General features: G+C 45.0%; 1 protein-coding gene across 1 annotated transcript; it reads right to left on the bottom strand.

Annotated features, from left to right (window-relative positions):
- Positions 1-4,121: 4,121 nt before the first annotated feature.
- Positions 4,122-15,788, bottom strand: LOC115125672 (neuronal tyrosine-phosphorylated phosphoinositide-3-kinase adapter 1-like). The gene is given in 8 exon segments (XM_029655204.2): positions 4,122-5,230; positions 9,704-9,810; positions 10,242-10,355; positions 10,358-10,495; positions 10,687-12,028; positions 12,031-12,461; positions 12,588-12,964; positions 15,538-15,788. Coding segments are annotated over 8 exon segments (3,126 nt in total). The 5' UTR covers positions 15,729-15,788; the 3' UTR covers positions 4,122-4,804.
- Between the last annotated feature and the right edge of the window lie 2,519 nt (positions 15,789-18,307).

Raw genomic sequence — 18,307 nt, 5'->3', positions numbered from 1 at the left:
CATGGAGATCTAAGACATTACAACACGCGGTGTCACCGGGTCCATGGCCTTGCAGCAGAATCCTGTTAGAGTGCATTCTGACTGTCTGCAATGGTTTAAACCAGAGACAATCTTCTATATTCACCACTACTTATGTTACCAATGATAGCAGATATAAGACCTAAAACATAAGAAATGTGAAGAGATTGTTAGCACGCTTGTATGTCATGACATGAAACATAAACATGCAGAAATCCTGTTCATTATATAAAATGTATTTAATTACGATATCAATGTGAATATAGCACTGCAGTGATTTCCAAGGTACACCGTATCTTACCATATCAATATAGTATGGCACTCATATATTGGCCACTGTTTTAGTCAACACACAAAGCTGACAGCTTCTGTAAACTAGTTAGTAAATGATGCATAAATTATCAATTGTTGTGATGAATTAAAAACAATATGATAACTTGGTATATCTGAAATACAATTGGGCACACTTTTCAATGGATTTGGGATAGAACCCAAACTCTGACATGTTTTCAATGTAAGGAATCCCTGCATGCATTGCAGTTCCTTCTCTCCCTCAGGATGGTCTTCATCATTGTTTGTTTGTTTTAAACTATAGTCAAATGACTGATAATAAAAACTAATAAAACCATCAAAACTGACTGGTGAAGTGGGCAAAACGTGAAGCAGTGACTTAGTAACATTGGTGCAATGTCACCTCAACATTTTGGATACTTTTTCACGGGGTGGAACTGCAAATGTACAGGTTGGTGCTTAACTAGTAAAACAACTACATCAACCAGGAGACATTCAAGTGCCAGAATACAAGTACAGAGGGATTGACTCATTAAAGTACAAACTTCATCTCACATGGCTTTTTCAGTAGATAAAAACAAGTATGTAACAACCACAATAGTAGTCATGTTAGATATGGCCATGAATACTGAAATTGTATTTGTAGTTTAATTAACAACAACAGTAGTAGTAGTAGTTCGAGATAGCAGCAAAGTATTTAAGAAAATGTCCAAACAATGATCAAACTGAGTTGTTCAAACCTGTACATAAATACAATGTATATAGAAAAGGGCATAAATACAACTGTATGTACTGCATAAAGGGAATATTGCACAAATATGATACGACAATTGTGAGACATTGCCTTCGTCTTGAGGGCTTGTCATTTATTGGTGGAATCATACAGTAATGTGTGTGTAGACCAATTGCAACAGATAAAGTAACTAATTTTTTTTTTTTAAACAATTGAACAAATGTACGTTTATACATTATATGCTACATTATATTTATTGATTACAAGTATGAAAGTGGAAACAATTGCTACATTTTCAATACAGTTGTACATCTATTTACAGTAATATATAGGGGTTTTGTTTCTCGTAAGCCTATGCTATGTTTTTATGCAGGATCTTCCAGCATTCTGTTTGAGGTGTGTGTGTGATGATGTTACACAGCCCTATCAACTGCAGCTTCTTCTACTGTCTGTGTTGATAGGTGTGTCCCGTGCTTTGTTTTCATCAGCAATATGCAACAGTGAGTCACATGTGTCCTTTTGTATTGCATTTGAGTGTACAGAATGTGCCATCTGTCATAATGTATTTTTAAATGATTCCCCCAGCAACACTTTCATCTTTTTAAACAACTCCAATTTAACATTTCAGTAGGACTTTTCAAGTTGTATGTAGTTATATAATGGCATCTTCAAGAATAATGTTAAAATCTCAAATGACCATCTCCTCACAATTAATTGATGTGGTTTTAAACAGTACTGTATGTCTGATCAATGACATGCAGGATATGACACGTTAACTGTGACTTTGAGTTCAAGTCTGAGATATGTTTTGGCCAGCTGACACGCTTTAACATCGTTTCTCCCACATTGGGAACATATTGCTATAAAATTGCAGAAACTTTGAGAAAGTCTGTATATTTACATTACAAATATGCAAATAGTCAGGTTGTATTTCCCTCTTCAATCATGATTATCTCCACAATAACAATCTACTTCTACCCAAACAACAAGGCAAACCAATCCATCTCATATGTACTCAACATGTTTCAATGCTTCTATAATAGTAAGAATCCCTTATCCCATCTCATTTTTATAAAAGGCTAGAGAGAAGTGTGTTTTAAATGTCTGTAACCAGGTTTCCATCCAAACTTTTTTTGTGAGGAAAGTACAAAAAAATGTAATGCCAGGCCTGATGGAAACAGAACATTTTTTAGTAAACTTTTCAAACGTCGACAAAACAAAATATACTAGAGAAGGTGGGATCTTTTTGTGTCGGTAAAATTAATTATGCGAGAAATATCGGTGGAAATGCTATTATGCGCAAATATTAATATTATAACCATCATATCGAAGTAAATTTGAAGTCACGCGAAGACATGTTGTGTGGTCATCCCACTAGGACTCGTCGGGAAAGGATGCAGTTTATAAGGCTAATTACGATGAAGTTCACTGGGTGGTGAATGTGCAAGGTGATGAGCTTGATGCTACTTTCCAATAAATATCGATGGTCTTATTCGGGTGACATGATCATCGATGCTTGGCTGCCGTTTGACAAATGCACATAATCTTACTCTTTTGTCCATGATAATCTTTCATCAATATCGGTGTGCACACTCGCTATAATAAAGCAACATGTTTTGTTCGAAAACCACCAGTAGACTTGAAAAAGTATTTTTTATGTAGTACAATTTAACAGCAACATTTATTTTTATGTGCACTAATTCATCACTCACAGCCTTTTATGTGCAACAAGTTCATTTAATGGAAACACATCTCTGGTGGGAAAATGCACATATTGTTTTTATGTGGATTTGAGAATATTCGCATGTAAATCTGTCGTCAATTGGATGGAAACCAAGTTTATGTCTATATGCTTGAACACAAGTGTGTATAAAATGTATCTTGCTGAGGATCAACCTTAAGTCTCATTCAAACTCTCCCTCCCAATGTCCATGACATTTGAGGGAGAGAGGTTTCATGTTAACCATGAGTTGATGTAAGCTGTACTTAAAGTAACTGTTCAGTGAAAATCTCACTTCAAAAGTTTATATTCTGTTAACTCATACCAAATAATGTTGTTGACTTGTCCTATACTTGTATTTGTGGCCAAAGTATACATTGGAGAGAAAAAACTACTTAAACTTGTATCTCAGAGGTTTAAAAATGCATGCTATTTCCTCATACTCCTGAGTGGCCTACACACATTAATATTTTGAATCAACAGTATACGCCCACACCATTCTGTTGTTCTGGTACGCCCACACCATTCTGTTGTTCTGGTACGCCCACACCATTCTGTTGTTCTGGTACGCCCACACCATTCTGTTGTTCTGGTACGCCCACACCATTCTGTTGTTCTGGTACGCCCACACCATTCTGTTGTTCTGGTACGCCCCCACACCATTCTGTTGTTCTGGTACGCCCACACCATTCTGTTGTTCTGGTACGCCCACACCATTCTGTTGTTCTGGTACGCCCACACCATTCTGTTGTTCTGGTACGCCCACACCATTCTGTTGTTCTGGCACACCCACAACATTCTGTTGTTCTGGTACGCCCACACCATTCTGTTGTTCTGGTACGCCCACACCATTCTGTTGTTCTGGTACGCCCACACCATTCTGTTGTTCTGGTACGCCCACACCATTCTGTTGTTCTGGTACGCCCACGCCATTCCAACACAGAAAAGCTGATTTTTAACATACTTAATTATAAAATGTTGGAAGGAAAACTATTTCACTCATAATGTAAGTAGTTATAGGTAATATTTCATAGTAATCTGGAAACACTGGACAGTTACTTTAATTTAGGGAAAATTAGGCCAAATGAATTGAACCAGTGTTGCTCTTATAGTATAAATACTCCCTCTTGGGGTATAAATACTCCCTCTTAGGGTATAAATACTCCCTCTTAGGGTATAAATACTCCCTCTTATAGTATAAATACTCCCTCTTGGGGTATAAATACTCCCTCTTAGGGTATAAATACTCCCTCTTAGAGTATAAATACTCCCTCTTATAGTATAAATACTCCCTCTTATAGTATAAATACTCCCTCTTGGGGTATAAATACTCCCTCTTATAGTATAAATACTCCCTCTTAGGGTATAAATACTCCCTCTTAGGGTATAAATACTCCCTCTTATAGTATAAATACTCCCTCTTAGGGTATAAATACTCCCTCTTATAGTATAAATACTCCCCTTTTATTTTATATCAGCGAAGTTGAGTCGACTAGAGTTTAATAAATGAATAAAGAGTCAAGGAAGGGCTTTTAGAATACTACATTTAAAGGGTAAGAAATCACATTTAACGTGTAAAATATCACACAGTACTGACTGATTGTATGTCTCTTCTTGGTTTCATGTTGTATTGGTATATCCCTCAACTGAATCTTCCCCATCTTTTTCCATCTCTACAAAGTCATACTTTAAATCACATTTATGTTTCAGTTGTTCATTATTTTTCTGGCCCACACACCTCTAAACATCTCAGTAACCTTGACGACCTTGTATCAGCTCCGCATGAAATGTGTCTTACCATGTGAGAGCACAAAACTCTCATCTTACTCTCATGCATATTCTCTCTCTTCTGTGGTCAGCGGTAATCACACTGTCACTCCTAAGAGAGAAAACAGTCCTCCACCTTTTGTAGAAAGTGATTCCCACCATCTCTCTCCACTTGTAAACTTCTTGTGTCTCACAACAATTGTGCCCAATAGTACTTATTTAGTACATAGTACTTGCCCCTTATCTTTCTACTGTACCTCTCCTACCCGCCCCCCTCAGATGGCAGTGTCCCACACCACAGCCTGGGGCCTCTGGCAGGGAGGTGTGCCCGTCTTGCGGGGTTCAGGGGTCCGTCTCCAGCTGGGCAGGATAGGCATGCTGTCCTGCTTACACAGGCTCTTTTCCGGGCGCCGCTGGGCCTTGATCTCTTTGCATAGGCAGCGCTTCCTCTCGATGACCTCCAGCAGCTTACCATCCCTCTGGGTCTGGGCTGCGGATGCGGCGGCGCCCCCGGTGTTGAGAGGCTGTCCCTGGGCTAGCTGAGCCAGGTGCTGGAACTGCAGCTGGAGGTGGTGCTGCTGCTGCAGCTGCTGGAGCTGTTGCTGTAACTGCAGCTGCTGCTGATGGAGTTGGAGCTGCTGCTGCTGTCGAGACAGACTGGGACTGCAGGGTGTCTGGGAGGAGTGGGACAGCCCATGCAACTGGCCAGAGAGAGGCAGATAGGGAGAAAGAAGGGGAGTTAAAGGAAGATGCATGATTTGGGTATTTTGTATCAGTACATTACCTTTAATTTAACCTGGGGTATGCATGTAAACAATGAATCTTTGTTGTAGCACTGAATGCCTGAACAGCTTCTATCCCCAAGCCATAAGACTGCTAAATACCCGGACTACCTGAATTGACCCTCTTGCACTGACTCTATGCACACACACTGGACGCTACCCACACACTCACACATACTTAAACTGACACTCCAACACACACATACACCCACACACAAATAACATGCGTACACATGCATACTAATGCCACACTCACACACACCCACACACTTTCACACTCACCACATACAATGCTGCTACTGTCTATTATCTATCCTGTTGCCTAGTCACTTTACCTGTACCTATACAGTGGGGCAAAAAGGTATTTAGTCAGCCACCAATTGTGCAAGTTCTCCCACTTAAAAAGATGAGAGAGGCCTGTAATTTTCATCATAGGTACACTTCAACTATGACAGACAAAATGAGATTTTTTTCTCTCCATAAAATCGCACTCTAGGATTTTTAATGAATTTATTTGCAAATTATGGTGGAAAATAAGTATTTGGTCAATAACAAAAGTTTATCTCAAAACTTTGTTATATACCCTTTGTTGGCAATGACAGAGGTCAAATGTTTTCTATAAGTCTTCACAAGGTTTTCACACACTGTTGCTGGTATTTTGGCCCATTCCTCCATGCAGATCTCCTCTAGAGCAGTGATGTTTTGGGGCTGTTGCCGGGCAACACGGACTTTCAACTCCCTCCAAAGACTTTCTATGGAGTTGGGATCTGGAGACAGGCTAGGCCACTCCATGACCTTGAAATGCTTCTTACGAAGCCACTCCTTCGTTGCCCGGGCGGTGTGTTTGGGATCATTGTCATGCTGAAAGATCCAGCCACGTTTCATATTCAATACCCTTGCTGATGGAAGGAGGTTTTCACTCAAAATCTCACGATACATGGCCCCATTCATTCTTTCCTTTACACAGGATCAGTCGTCCTGGTCCCTGTGCAGAAAAACAGCCCCAAAGCATGATGTTTCCACCTCCATGCTTCACAGTAGGTATGGTGTTCTTTGGATGCAACTCAGCATTCTTTGTCCTCCAAACACGACGAGGTGAGTTTTTACCAAAAAGTTATATTTTGGTTTCATCTGACCATATGACATTCTCCCAATCTTCTTCTGGATCATCCAAATGCTCTCTAGCAAACTTCAGATGGGCCTGGACATGTACTGGCTTAAGCAGGGGGACACGTCTGGCACTGCAGGATTTGAGTCCCTGGCGGTGTAGTGTGTTACTGATGGTAGGCTTTGTTACTTTGGTCCCAACTCTCTGCAGGTCATTCACTAGGTCCCCCCGTGTGTTTCTGGGATTTTTGCTCACCGTTCTTGTGATCATTTTGACCCCACGGGGTGAGATCTTGCGTGGAGCCCCAGATCGAGGGAGATTATCAGTGGTCTTGTATGTCTTCCATTTCCTAATAATTGCTCCCACAGTTGATTTCTTCAAACCAAGCTGCTTACCTATTACAGATTCAGTCTTCCCAGCATGGTGCAGGTCTACAATTTTGTTTCTGGTGTCCTTTGACAGCTCTTTGGTCTTGGCCATAGTGGAGTTGGAGTGTGACTGTTTGAGGTTGTGGACAGGTGTCTTTTATACTGATAACAAGTTCAAACAGGTGCCATTAATACAGGTAACGAGTGGAGGACAGAGGAGCCTCTTAAAGAAGAAGTTACAGGTCTGTGAGAGCCAGAAATCTTGCTTGTTTGTAGGTGACCAAATACTTATTTTCCACCATAATTTACAAATAAATTCATAAAAAATCCTACAATGTGATTTTCTGGATTTTTTTCTCTCATTTTGTCTGTCATAGTTGAAGTGTACCTATGATGAAAATTACAGGCCTCTCTCATATTTTTTAAGTGGGAGAACTTGCACAATTGGTGGCTGACTAAATACTTTTTTCCCCCACTGTATGTACAGTTGAAGTCGGAAGTTTACATACACTTAGGTTGGAGTCATTAAAACTTGTTTTGCAACCACTCAACACATTTATTGTTAACAAATTAAAGTTTGGGCAAGTCGGTTAGAACACCTACTTTGTGCAGGACACAAGTCATTTTTTCAACAATTGTTCACAGACAGATTATTTCAATTATAATTCACTGTATCACAATTCCAGTGGGTCAGAAGTTTACATACACTAAGTTTACTGTGCCTTCAAACAGCTTGGAAAATCCCAGAAAAAAAGATGTCATGGCTTTAGAAGCTTCTGATAGGCTAATTGACATCATTTGAGCCTATTGGAGGGGTAGCTGTGGATGTATTTCAAGGCCTACCTTCAAACTCAGTGCCTCTTTGCTTGACATCATGGGAAAATCAAAAGAAATCAGCCAAGACCTCAGAAAAAAATTGTAGACCTCCACAAGTCTGGTTCATCCTTGGGAGCAATGTCCAAATGCCTGAAGGTACCACGTTCATCTGTACAAACAATAGTACGCAAGTATAAACACCATGGGACCACGCAACCGTCATACTGCTCAGGAAGGAGACGTGTTCTGAATCCTAGAGATGAACGTACTTTGGAGCGATAAGTGCAAATTAATCCCAGAACAACAGCAAAGGACCTTGTGAAGATGCTAGAAACAGGTACAAAAGTATCTATATCCACAGTAAAACAAGTCCTAAATCGACATAACTTGAAAGGCCACTCAGCAAGGAAGAAGCCACTGCTCCAAAACCGCCATAAAAAAGCCAGACTACGGTTTGCAACTGCACATGAGGACAAAGATCGTACTTTTTGGAGAAACGTCCTCTGGTCTGATGAAACAAAAATAGAACTGTTTGACCATAATGACCATCGTTATGTTTGGAGGAAAAAGGGGGAGGCGTGTAAGTCAAAGAACACCATCCCAACCGTGAAGCACGGGGGTGGCAGCATCATGTTGTGGGGGTGCTTTGCTGCAGGAGGGACTGGCGCACTTCACAAAATAGATCTCGTCATGAGAAATGAAAATTACGTGGATATTTTGAAGCAACATCTCAAGACATCAATCAGGAAGTTAAAGCTTGGTCGCAAATGGGTCTTCCAAATGGACAATGACCCCAAGCATACTTCCAAAGTTGTGGCAAAATGGCTTAAGGACAACAAAGTCAAGGTATTGGAGTGGCCATCCTCAAGCCCTGACCTCCCTCCTATAGACAATTTGTGGGCAGAACTGAAAAAGTGTGTGCGAGCAAGGATGCCTACAAACCTGAGTCAGTTACACCAGCTCTGTCAGGAGGAATGGGCCAAAATTCACCCAATTTATTGTGGGAAGCTTGTGGAAGGCTACCTGAAATGTTTGACCCAAGTTAAACCATTTAAAGGCAATGATCCCAAATACTAATTGAGTGTATGTAAACTTCTGACCCACTGGGAATGTGATGAAAGAAATAAAAGCTTAAATAAATAATTTTCTCTACTATTATTCTGACATTTCACATTCTTAAAATAAAGTGGTGATCCTAACTGACCTAAGACAGGGAATTTTTACAAGGATTAAATGTCAGGAATTGTGAAAACTGAGTTTAAATGTATTTGGCTAAGGTGTATGTAAATTTCCAACTTCAACTGTATATACTGTAGCTACCTCATTCCCCTGCACATTGACTCGGTACTGGTACTCCTTGTATAGAGCCATGTTATATTTACTCGTTATTGTTACTCATTTTTCACTGTGTATTTATTCCTTGTGTCACTATTTCTATTTTTTATTTTATCTTTAACTCTGCATTGTTGGAAAAGGACCCGTAAATAAGCATTTCACTGTTAGTCTACACCAGTTTTTTTCTAAGCATGTGACAAATACAATTCAATTTTATTTGAGTATTGAAGACCAAGCTCAGCAACCACCACAGCGTCTATAATAATGTGTTGCACCATATCCTACCACTAGGGGGCAGTGTGACACCATCTTTGGGCCTGTGGCTCCCGTGGTGTGCGAGGGAGGGTCAGGCAGCACACGCAGACAGTCTCTGCAGCACAGCACACTTGAACTGCGTCAGCATTTGAGATGCAGCCAAGTGACTGGGCAAAACGCAACACGATTGGACACCGGCTCACTGCTCCAAAACACTGTAGAGAAGCATACTTCTTACATCTCCGCATACGTCAGTTGGAGCATTGCTCTCTCCTGGACTTATTCTTTAAGGCTGCTGGCCACATCCTTATTCTGCTCACTGAACATATCTCCACACTATAAATAGCTCAGGAGGAGGGTTGTTGCTATCAGCACAGGGCATGATAAGAATGGGCATGGCATGATAAGACCATATTCTTCAGAATAATTCCAATACTACTACTTGTACAAATTATAGTAATCACAGTAATACCAAAGATCATCGTTATTATAATAATAGGTATTATTCACCTGACTCAGTGCCTCTCGATGAGGCAGGCTGCTCTGCCTCTGAACGTCGCATCCACCCACCTGCCTTGCCCCAGAGGTGGATGATGAGCGGCCGAATCGACCCAGTTCTGGAACACAAAAATAACAAGCAATGTTCATACACCTGTCTATAGCCACAAATCAATCATGTTTATTGTGCTGTTCATGTTGCCAGGGAGAACAGCTGTGCATATAGAAGGCAGTGCATTCTTACATGTGTCTATGTACAACCGCTGGTACATGTGGGGGAGGTATTGTGTGCATAAGTATGTGTATATGTGTGTATATATAGCTCTGGTACTACACATGCTGCCACTGATGATCTTAACCCACAACACTATGATCATGTGACTGTGGATGGAAGAAATCCACCTAATAGGATCTTCAGAGGCATCTGCTGATGTTATCTCTTTTCTAAATAACTTTTTGTGTGCTAGTGAAATCCTTGACATACTTTAGAGCACTTTCCCTCAGAAAGATTCTGCTAGAAGGATTCTGTTCTAGGTGTCTAGGTGCTTACCTCCATTGCGATAGGCTGGGAAGGTTTGGCAGGGGAGAGGGAGACCCCCTCTAGGCAGGGCTCGGAACCCCAAGAACCCCTCCTCCATCCCGGCCAGGGACTCACTGTGGCCCAGCCCCTCCCTCCAGTGAAGCGTACTGGGATCCCAGAGTGGCCTCCTCCTCCTCCTCTTCCTCGATGCCCTGGGACCAGTTCCTCCTTGTCCACCCTCAGGAGGGCATCGGCACTACCATTCCATGCACGTCCTTCATCCTCTGAGAGGGGAATGACAGAAGGGAATTGTTGAGTTAACATACAATGATTGTCTATTGACAGTATAGTAACAGATGACACTCAATTTACAGTCTAATAGTCTGATTATCCCTCAAAGGGATGAGAGGAACTTCGGATAAGATTAAATATTTAATTTTAACCCATGATTCCCTCCCAGCACATGTTAACTTACTTTCTCTTGCTGTCTCTCGGCTGCCATGGCTGAAGGAGAGTTTCCTCTGCACGGGCCAGTAGGACCCGTCGTCTCCAAAGCCACTGCTGTCCCAGGGCATGAACCCAGCCTTCCCCTGGACGGGCCCAGGCACCGTGCTGCTTTTGGAGGCCACATCACCGTGACCCTGGTGGTGCAACGAGGGCAGATGAGACCCTCCTCGCAGGCTGTCGTACGCCGGGGGTCTCCGGAAGCCCACTGAGGGGTAGGTCCAGAGCAGGGGGCTGTCTGAGGAGGGGGGCTTGTAGGCAGGCAGGCCATGAGGGGTGTGGGAGCGTTGGAGGTGGGAACGAGAGTGAGGGCGAGAGTGAGAGGAGGTGGAGGAGGACTGGTTTGGGTTTGAACTGGTGCTGGTCTGGGATAAATGGCTGTTGGTGGTGGGAGTGCTCTCAGCCTGAGAGGAGGTAGAGTGGGACCCTGTTTCTCTGTCTCTGTCACGGTCTCGCTCTCTGTCTCTCTCCCTGTGTCTCTCTCTGTCACTGTCCCTGTCTCTGTCTCTGTGATTGTCCCTGTGACCGTCTCTTTCCCTCTCTCTGTCCCTCTCTCTGTCCCTGTCCCTGTCTCCTTTGTCTGACTTCAAGCAGAAGCTCACAGACTTGCCCTCCTTGCCCGAGCCCTGGGTCTGGGTCTGGGCAGTGGACTTGGAGGAGGTTTCTGAGCCATTCTTGTTGTTGGTGTTGGGGTTGGGCGAGTCTCCTCTATCTGGCTTGCGGTAGTGGTGGTAGTGTGAGGGGCGGTGGTGGGGGTGGTGGTGCTGGTGGGAGTAAGGGGAGGTGGACTTGGAGGAAGGGGGCAGCGGTGTGGAGTGGCTCCTGGCCCTTAGACCTGGTGCAGGGTCGAGCTGGCTGTCTCTGTCTCTGTCTTTGTCTTTGTCTCTGCTCTGCTTGTCTCTTTCCTTAGACTCCTTACAGCCTGACAGGAGCATGGGGAGATTGGAGGAGGGGGTGGTAGAGGCAGAGGAGGTGCTGGATGGCGTTGTCATACTGGAGGAGGTCTGGATGCTGATGGTTCCCAGTTTGGCAGCAACAGCTTTGTGTTGGACCCCGACCCCGCTGGAGGCAGCAGCAGGCTGGGGGAAGGCGAGCAGCGGAGGCCGGTGTTGCAGCAGGTTGGGGAAGGGGGCCGGGATCTTACTGGTGGACTCTGTCTCTGATTTGTTCCCCTGGAGGAGATAGGGAGTCGGGGCCCGTGGGGGTTGCGGGCTGGAGGAGAGTGGCTGGGGGACAGGGGTGGTGGAGGTGGAGGAGGGGAGGGGCGAGGAGTGGGAAATGGACACTGTGGCTTTAGGTTTGGAACAGGAGGGGAGGAGGAGGGGCGAGGTAGAGGGGCAGAGATGCCAGAGGAGTGGTGTTTGGAGGATTTGAGTCTCTCGTGTTTGAGAGGGATGCGTTTGTGTCCCTCTCTGTCCTCTGGCAACGGGTACTTCATCTCCTCATAGATGGCCTCGTTTTGGTCTGAGTCTGAGTCGGGTGTGGTGGCGACGGGAGTGACAGGGTGAGGGGTGGCAGTCTGGCTCTCCCTTGTGAACACCTGGCCCACCATCTCTATGTAGACAGGCTCATCATCCCCCTCCTCACCCTGGGGCTTACCCTCACCGCCCTGGAAAGGCAGGGGCATGGCAGGAGGGGGCACGCGGGCCGGTGGGGGGTCAAACGAGAGCTGAGTGCTAGGACTTCGTTTGGGCTTCAGAGGCGGCACCTTCTTGGACATGTCCCCCGAGTCTGACTTCTTCATTGCTGGAGGGGAAAGAGACAGAGCAATGAACTAGAGATATTTCAATCATCACAACAGGGACAATAATAATAACCCACATTTCCAAATTTCCCCACTTCACTGCCCTCATTACTGTTGCAGGAGCCTACCATTCTTCTTCTCTGAGTGTTTGGCCTGCGAGTGAGTGGGTAGGGGCGGTGGAGGGGTGTCCGGGAGGATGTGAGGTGCTCTGGGGTCTGAGGAGCTGAGGCGGGTGCTGGGGTGTCGTTTGGGTTTGGTAGGGGGGCAGCGCCCGCCGTGCTGTGACTGGGTGTCAGAGTAATCCTCCCCATTCTCCAGACCTGTGTCTCTAGCGCCCACGGCATGGCAGGACTGGGAGCGGGGGGCCATGGCAGAGGCACAGGAGTGAGGGGACAGATCCTGGGAGGCAGGCATGGTCATAAAGCCCATGCGGAAGTGGCGTCGGAAGGACGCCAGGTCACGGACCTTGCCCACCGTGGCTGAGGAGGAGTCTTTCTGGCTGGAGCTGGAGAACACAGGAAGCACAGCATTCCGTCATTCAGCAGTTAATCACGTCTCAGTCAAGGACCTTAATTTATTTCCCCATTGTGTTGCCCCTCCCCTTTTCTGCCTCGCTCCCTTTTTCTTTTTCTCTTCAGAAACGTTCTTTAAATAGCGTCAGTCCTTTACTCCTCTTCCTCTCCCTCTGTCTGTCACACACACACTGCTGCTCATACATGGATGGCACAGAGAGACTAGCTTCCCGTTGAAGAGTGAGTGATGAGAGATTGGGCGAGGCAGTGCAGCAGCTGTGCATGCCAGTATTGGGTGTAGGGGGGACTCTTCCGTCCTTCCATTTCCCTCCACATCTGCTCCCCTAGCTCACAAACACATTCAATTAGGAAATTACTTCCCCTAAAATCAAACTCCCCAAAATCTAGCAACTCCTCTCTGACTGTAATCTCCCTGTATGTACATCACTGTGTCACTGGGTATCTCTAACTAATTCTTTATCTGTTTTATTACGTTGTCTCTTCACTACACTCATCATGACCTCTGCCAAGCATTTGATCTGTTTCCATGGCAACTGGCTTGCCTGTTTATTGGTTTAGTGGTTTGTCTTAAAACCCATGAAATTTCACATGGTATTGCTTGCCAATGTACAGTACTAAACATACTGCAAACAAGCACACAAAATAACTGCATTTTTTTGGGGGGCTATTTATTGCCTGAAAAAAAGGTGTGGCAGTGCAGCATAAAAATTAAAACTGGAGTTTTCTTCAATTAAAATATATTGGAGTTGAATGTATAAAGTACTGTGCTGTTCCTTTGATTAAACAGATCACTCAATTCTTATTAGCTCTCTAAAGCCAATTTTACTTTCAAAAACTTCATATGGATAATCCCTGAAGGTCTTTTGAAGGTCATCATGACCACATCCAAACTACCATCATGCATGAACACCAAAGATTCAGAACATCTTTGGTTTCCTAACAGGTGAAACCAAAATCTATATCTCTACAATAAAGCTACTGGTTGATTAAATTGGAGCAGAATCCATACAACAGTGTATCCTGATGAGCAACAACATGGGACGGGGAGTTGCAGCTGACGTGGTCCAAATCTGGAGTTATTGCATATAAAATAGACAGTATAGGTCTGTAAATGATCCTTTATAAAGGTGACTCAGCTGTAACAACAGCGGCTGAAGTCCTTAGAAAAACACTGTGCACAACAACTACCGTGAAAAGAGCTGAAATGATACCGCTACAACCATCTAGAAGGAAATGATTGGCTGTCTGGCACAGAACAGAAACCCTCTACTGAGTGTCAGCTATGGCTCGTGTCCTTTTTTTCAACCTGTTTCTCCGATTCCTGTTCCACCGTGGCGACGAGAGGAGAGGTAGCCATTGTAAGGAAGGACAGAGGGAATGAATGGGTGGGATCTGACTTCCCTAGCAGGACCAGAGGAATGGTGCTGGAGGAATGGTGCTGGAGAAATGGTGCTGGAGAAATGGTGCTGGAGGAATGCTGCCGGGGGCAACAACCGCCTTTTTGTTTCCCTGCTGGCAACGAGTGAGGGCTGAGTGCGTGGGTGCACACATCTGTGTATGTGTATGTCTGGTATGTGTGTGTGTTGGCGAGAGAGAGAGAGAGAGAGAGAGAGAGAGAGAGAGAGAGAGAGAGAGAGAGAGAGAGAGAGAGAAAGAGCAAGCCTAGGTAACTGGGTCTTTGCGTGTGTGAGAAGAGGAGGAGGAGATGTTGAGCTTCCGAGCATGCAATCAAAGGCCTCATTTAGGAGGTTATCGCAGGTGAGTGAACCCTGAGTGCATGTTGCCTTGTTTGTTTGAGCTAGAGGAAGCAAGAGCGATAAAACATAACAAACTACACATCAAATGTAGGCCTCATTTTTAGGTCACAATGTGTCCTGTACTACTGACGAGCCTTAATTCTGCCATCATTCCTTATGAAGTGGTGAAGCAGCAGGGAGACAATGTGAGCTTTGCACCTTCCTTTTGAGAGGAGGGAAGCTGGCGCAGGGAGAGGAAACAGCACTGAGCATGTTCATCATGGAGAACAGAGATGCAACTGTCTTCTGTCTCATTGCATTATGTGAAGAAAAGCCAAGAGCAGAGCTCTCTGTGTGTGTGTGTGTGTGTGTGTGTGTGTGTGTGTGTGTGTGTGTGTGTGTGTGTGTGTGTGTGTGTGTGTGTGTGTGTGTGTGTGTGTGTGTGTGTGTGTGTGTGTGTCTCTCTTTAAGTGTGCCTGTGTGTATATGTGTGTGTGTGCGCCTGTGGGTGTGGAAGTGTGTGTGCCATAATCTAGATAGACACCAATGGGCCACATTGGCCCTGTAATGAAGGCCATAAAGCTCCTCTCTTCCCATTTTCTGTTCCTCTCATCTGGTTTCTTATCTTCCTTTCTACATGCCCCCACTCCCCTTAGGATGACAATTAAGAGATTGCACATAAAATATGAACAACAAAACTCTTCCACTTCAGTTCAGAAATGTACAATTGAACTGAACTGAATAATCTTCATTCCATCTCTCCAGTGCAGCATGCAGCTGTGAGTTGAGATCAGTTCATCTCTCCTCACCTCTTCTTATTGCCTTCCTGGTCCTTGTGCCTCCAGTCCAGCCGGCTCTTACGATACAGCAGGTTCATGTCGCCGCGGGGACACTGCTCCTCCTCGCAGCCAATCACAGCGCAATGTAGCCGCTTGCCCCTCCTCTCTATGTCACGCAAGAAATGCTCCACCGCCACATCCTGGGCGGAGCCAGAGCTCATGGTATAGAAGACCAATAGGGTGAAGTGGATGAATGTCACTGCAGACCAAGCTTGAGTCACCTAGACATGGAGAAGATGGGGACATTGTCATTGTTAATAGTCATTTATTATATGTTGAGCTGACATGACAGAGCCCTGTCCAGTTGTCCTCTTATACAGCTCCCCTACACAGCTCTCATGTCGACATGCTGTATGTAGGGCAGTAGCAATTACAACATGGTTATAGTACCTGGCTCCTTCTCTTCATTACAGGTGAACAGGGCAGGAGGGATTCCTCCAGACATAATGAGGTGCTCAGAGACAGGGTAGGACTTACCAGAAGTGAAAGTTAAAAACCAGAGAGGTCGCATTATAAACCATGTCTGACACAATATCTGACCAAAATATGTGAAAACATCCAAATAGATGGACAGGCAGGAAACGTAACTAATAAGGCTCCTTGTGTCATGGACATCCTTTCCTCCAGGGTAAAACACACTGGGCATTGGACCAGGTAGCCAGGTAGCCAGGTAGCCAGGGAGCCAGGTAGCCAGGGAGCCAAGCAGCCAGGTAGCCAGGTAGCCAGGGAGCCAAGCAGCCAGGTAGCCAAGCAGCCAGGGAGCCAAGCAGCCAGGGAGCCAAGCAGCCAGGTAGTGAGGTAGCCAGGGAGCCAGGTAGCCAGGTAGCCAGGGAGCCAAGCAGCCAGGTAGCCAGGTAGCCAGGGAGCCAAGCAGCCAGGTAGCCAAGCAGCCAGGGAGCCAAGCAGCCAGGTAGCCAGGGAGCCAGGGAGCCAGGGAGCCAGGTAGCCAGGGAGCCAGGGAGCCAAGCAGCCAGGGAGCCAAGCAGCCAGGTAGTGAGGTAGCAAGGTATTGTATGTTTACCCAGCCCACTGTGTTGTTTACCCCAACACCCAACCTACAGTGGATCACATGAAAACACTATTTATATTTTCATTATCCAATTATGACCATCTGAGTAAGCATGGTAACTCAGCTGCAGTGTTTCTCTCTGGCTGGGGGCCTTGGGGTGGCCTAACTAGGGCTGTTTGCTACCCAGGCAGTAATGTGGTTTGTCATATGTAGCGCACGCAGGGCTTCCTGCACACGCTATTCACCCCATGAAGAGTCAGGCTTGTTGTGGGGCAGATATTTGAGGGCCCAACAGTGTTGTGTGCATTGGAGTATGTATGCGAGCGCGGCGCTGCGATTGGCTAAGAAAAGCGCAGCTGTCAGCTGGTGTGCGAGGGTTCCCAGTATTTTTCCATCTTAAATGTAAAAAAAAAATGGAGTGTGAGTGTTCAAGTGCTTTTGGTGGTTTAACTTATACTGCATGGGACACTCCTTGCAATTGGTTTTAGTTTGAACATAATCACGCAAACACTGGATGAAACGCACACCAACATACAATGTAGACTAATTCATTTAGAGGCCTACTGCTACTACACATTCAAGAATGCACTCAATGAACCCACCCATACATAACCTTATTAACCCTTCTCCAACAGCACGGGGATTCTCTAAACTGATTCCATTAGGTTCATTATTGTCTCTGTACTTTGTCGTTCTGTTGAACTATCTATTTTCACTGATTGCCATTCTATAAGTAAGAGACCAATTTAATATCTATAACCAATACAAATCTACACCTGAATCTGATTCCAGTGGAAGAGCGCAGGCTGCAAAGTCATGAACAATATGGCTCTGAGGACACAGGGTTCTCTACAGTGAGAGATGACATCATACAGAGAGCAGTGTCATCCCATCATGATTCTGACATGGCCCTGTGTGTCACCCTGTGTGCCATCGTAGCTCCCGCTAATTCCTATTGTCCAGTGCCCTGGCCTCCCTACACACAATGCCCTGCTGCATTGCTGTGGCCTGGCTGCCCTGCGTGGCATGGCGTGGGGCGGCGTGTTGTATGACTCAGTGTTAATTAGGTTAGGGAGTTGAGACGGTGTAGGTTGGGCTTCTGTTAACAGGGCCGCTGATTTGGGCTTCCAGGATCTGGCAGCTGAGTAGGCAGCCGTACAATTGTCGCATTACAGCTGTGGGGAAGTGTGCAATTACGCAGGCTGCTGAGGAAAAGGACACTGCTTGGGAGACGGTTCGTCAGGTTAACTAGTCCACTATACAGCACACTTCCTCTACTCCTAGAGCCTGTCTTATCCATAGCCTTGGGCCATACAACATCTTTTCCCCCAAAATGATATTGCTCCTGTCTGAACAGACATAAATGTAATCATTCTAAATACTACACCAGAGAGCATCATTTAGCTACAGAGGATCAATAGCTTCAGAAAATAGCTGTGGATTAAGTTTTATCACAAGTCACAATTTGGGCAGAACATGTGCCAAATATAGAACAGCCTGTAGCATTGTGGCCATAGATATCAGCGAGAAAACGTAGGTCTACCATTTGGAAAGCAAATGCCTACTGCTGAAAATAGAAGACTAATCTGTCTGTAGAAGCGAACAATTGTTTTATCAACAACTGTTGAGGGATTCTGAGTGAACAGCATTGTTTTTCAAAGTATCTTATCACTGGTGAGTAGCCTATGCTTCATATTCATCATTGGGTGAGTCAGTGTCACTGGACACACA

This window comes from Oncorhynchus nerka, linkage group LG10 (genome assembly GCF_034236695.1).
Source record: "Oncorhynchus nerka isolate Pitt River linkage group LG10, Oner_Uvic_2.0, whole genome shotgun sequence".
NCBI classification, from domain to species: Eukaryota; Metazoa; Chordata; class Actinopteri; order Salmoniformes; family Salmonidae; genus Oncorhynchus; species Oncorhynchus nerka.
This window is presented reverse-complemented; position numbering and strand designations above follow the sequence as displayed.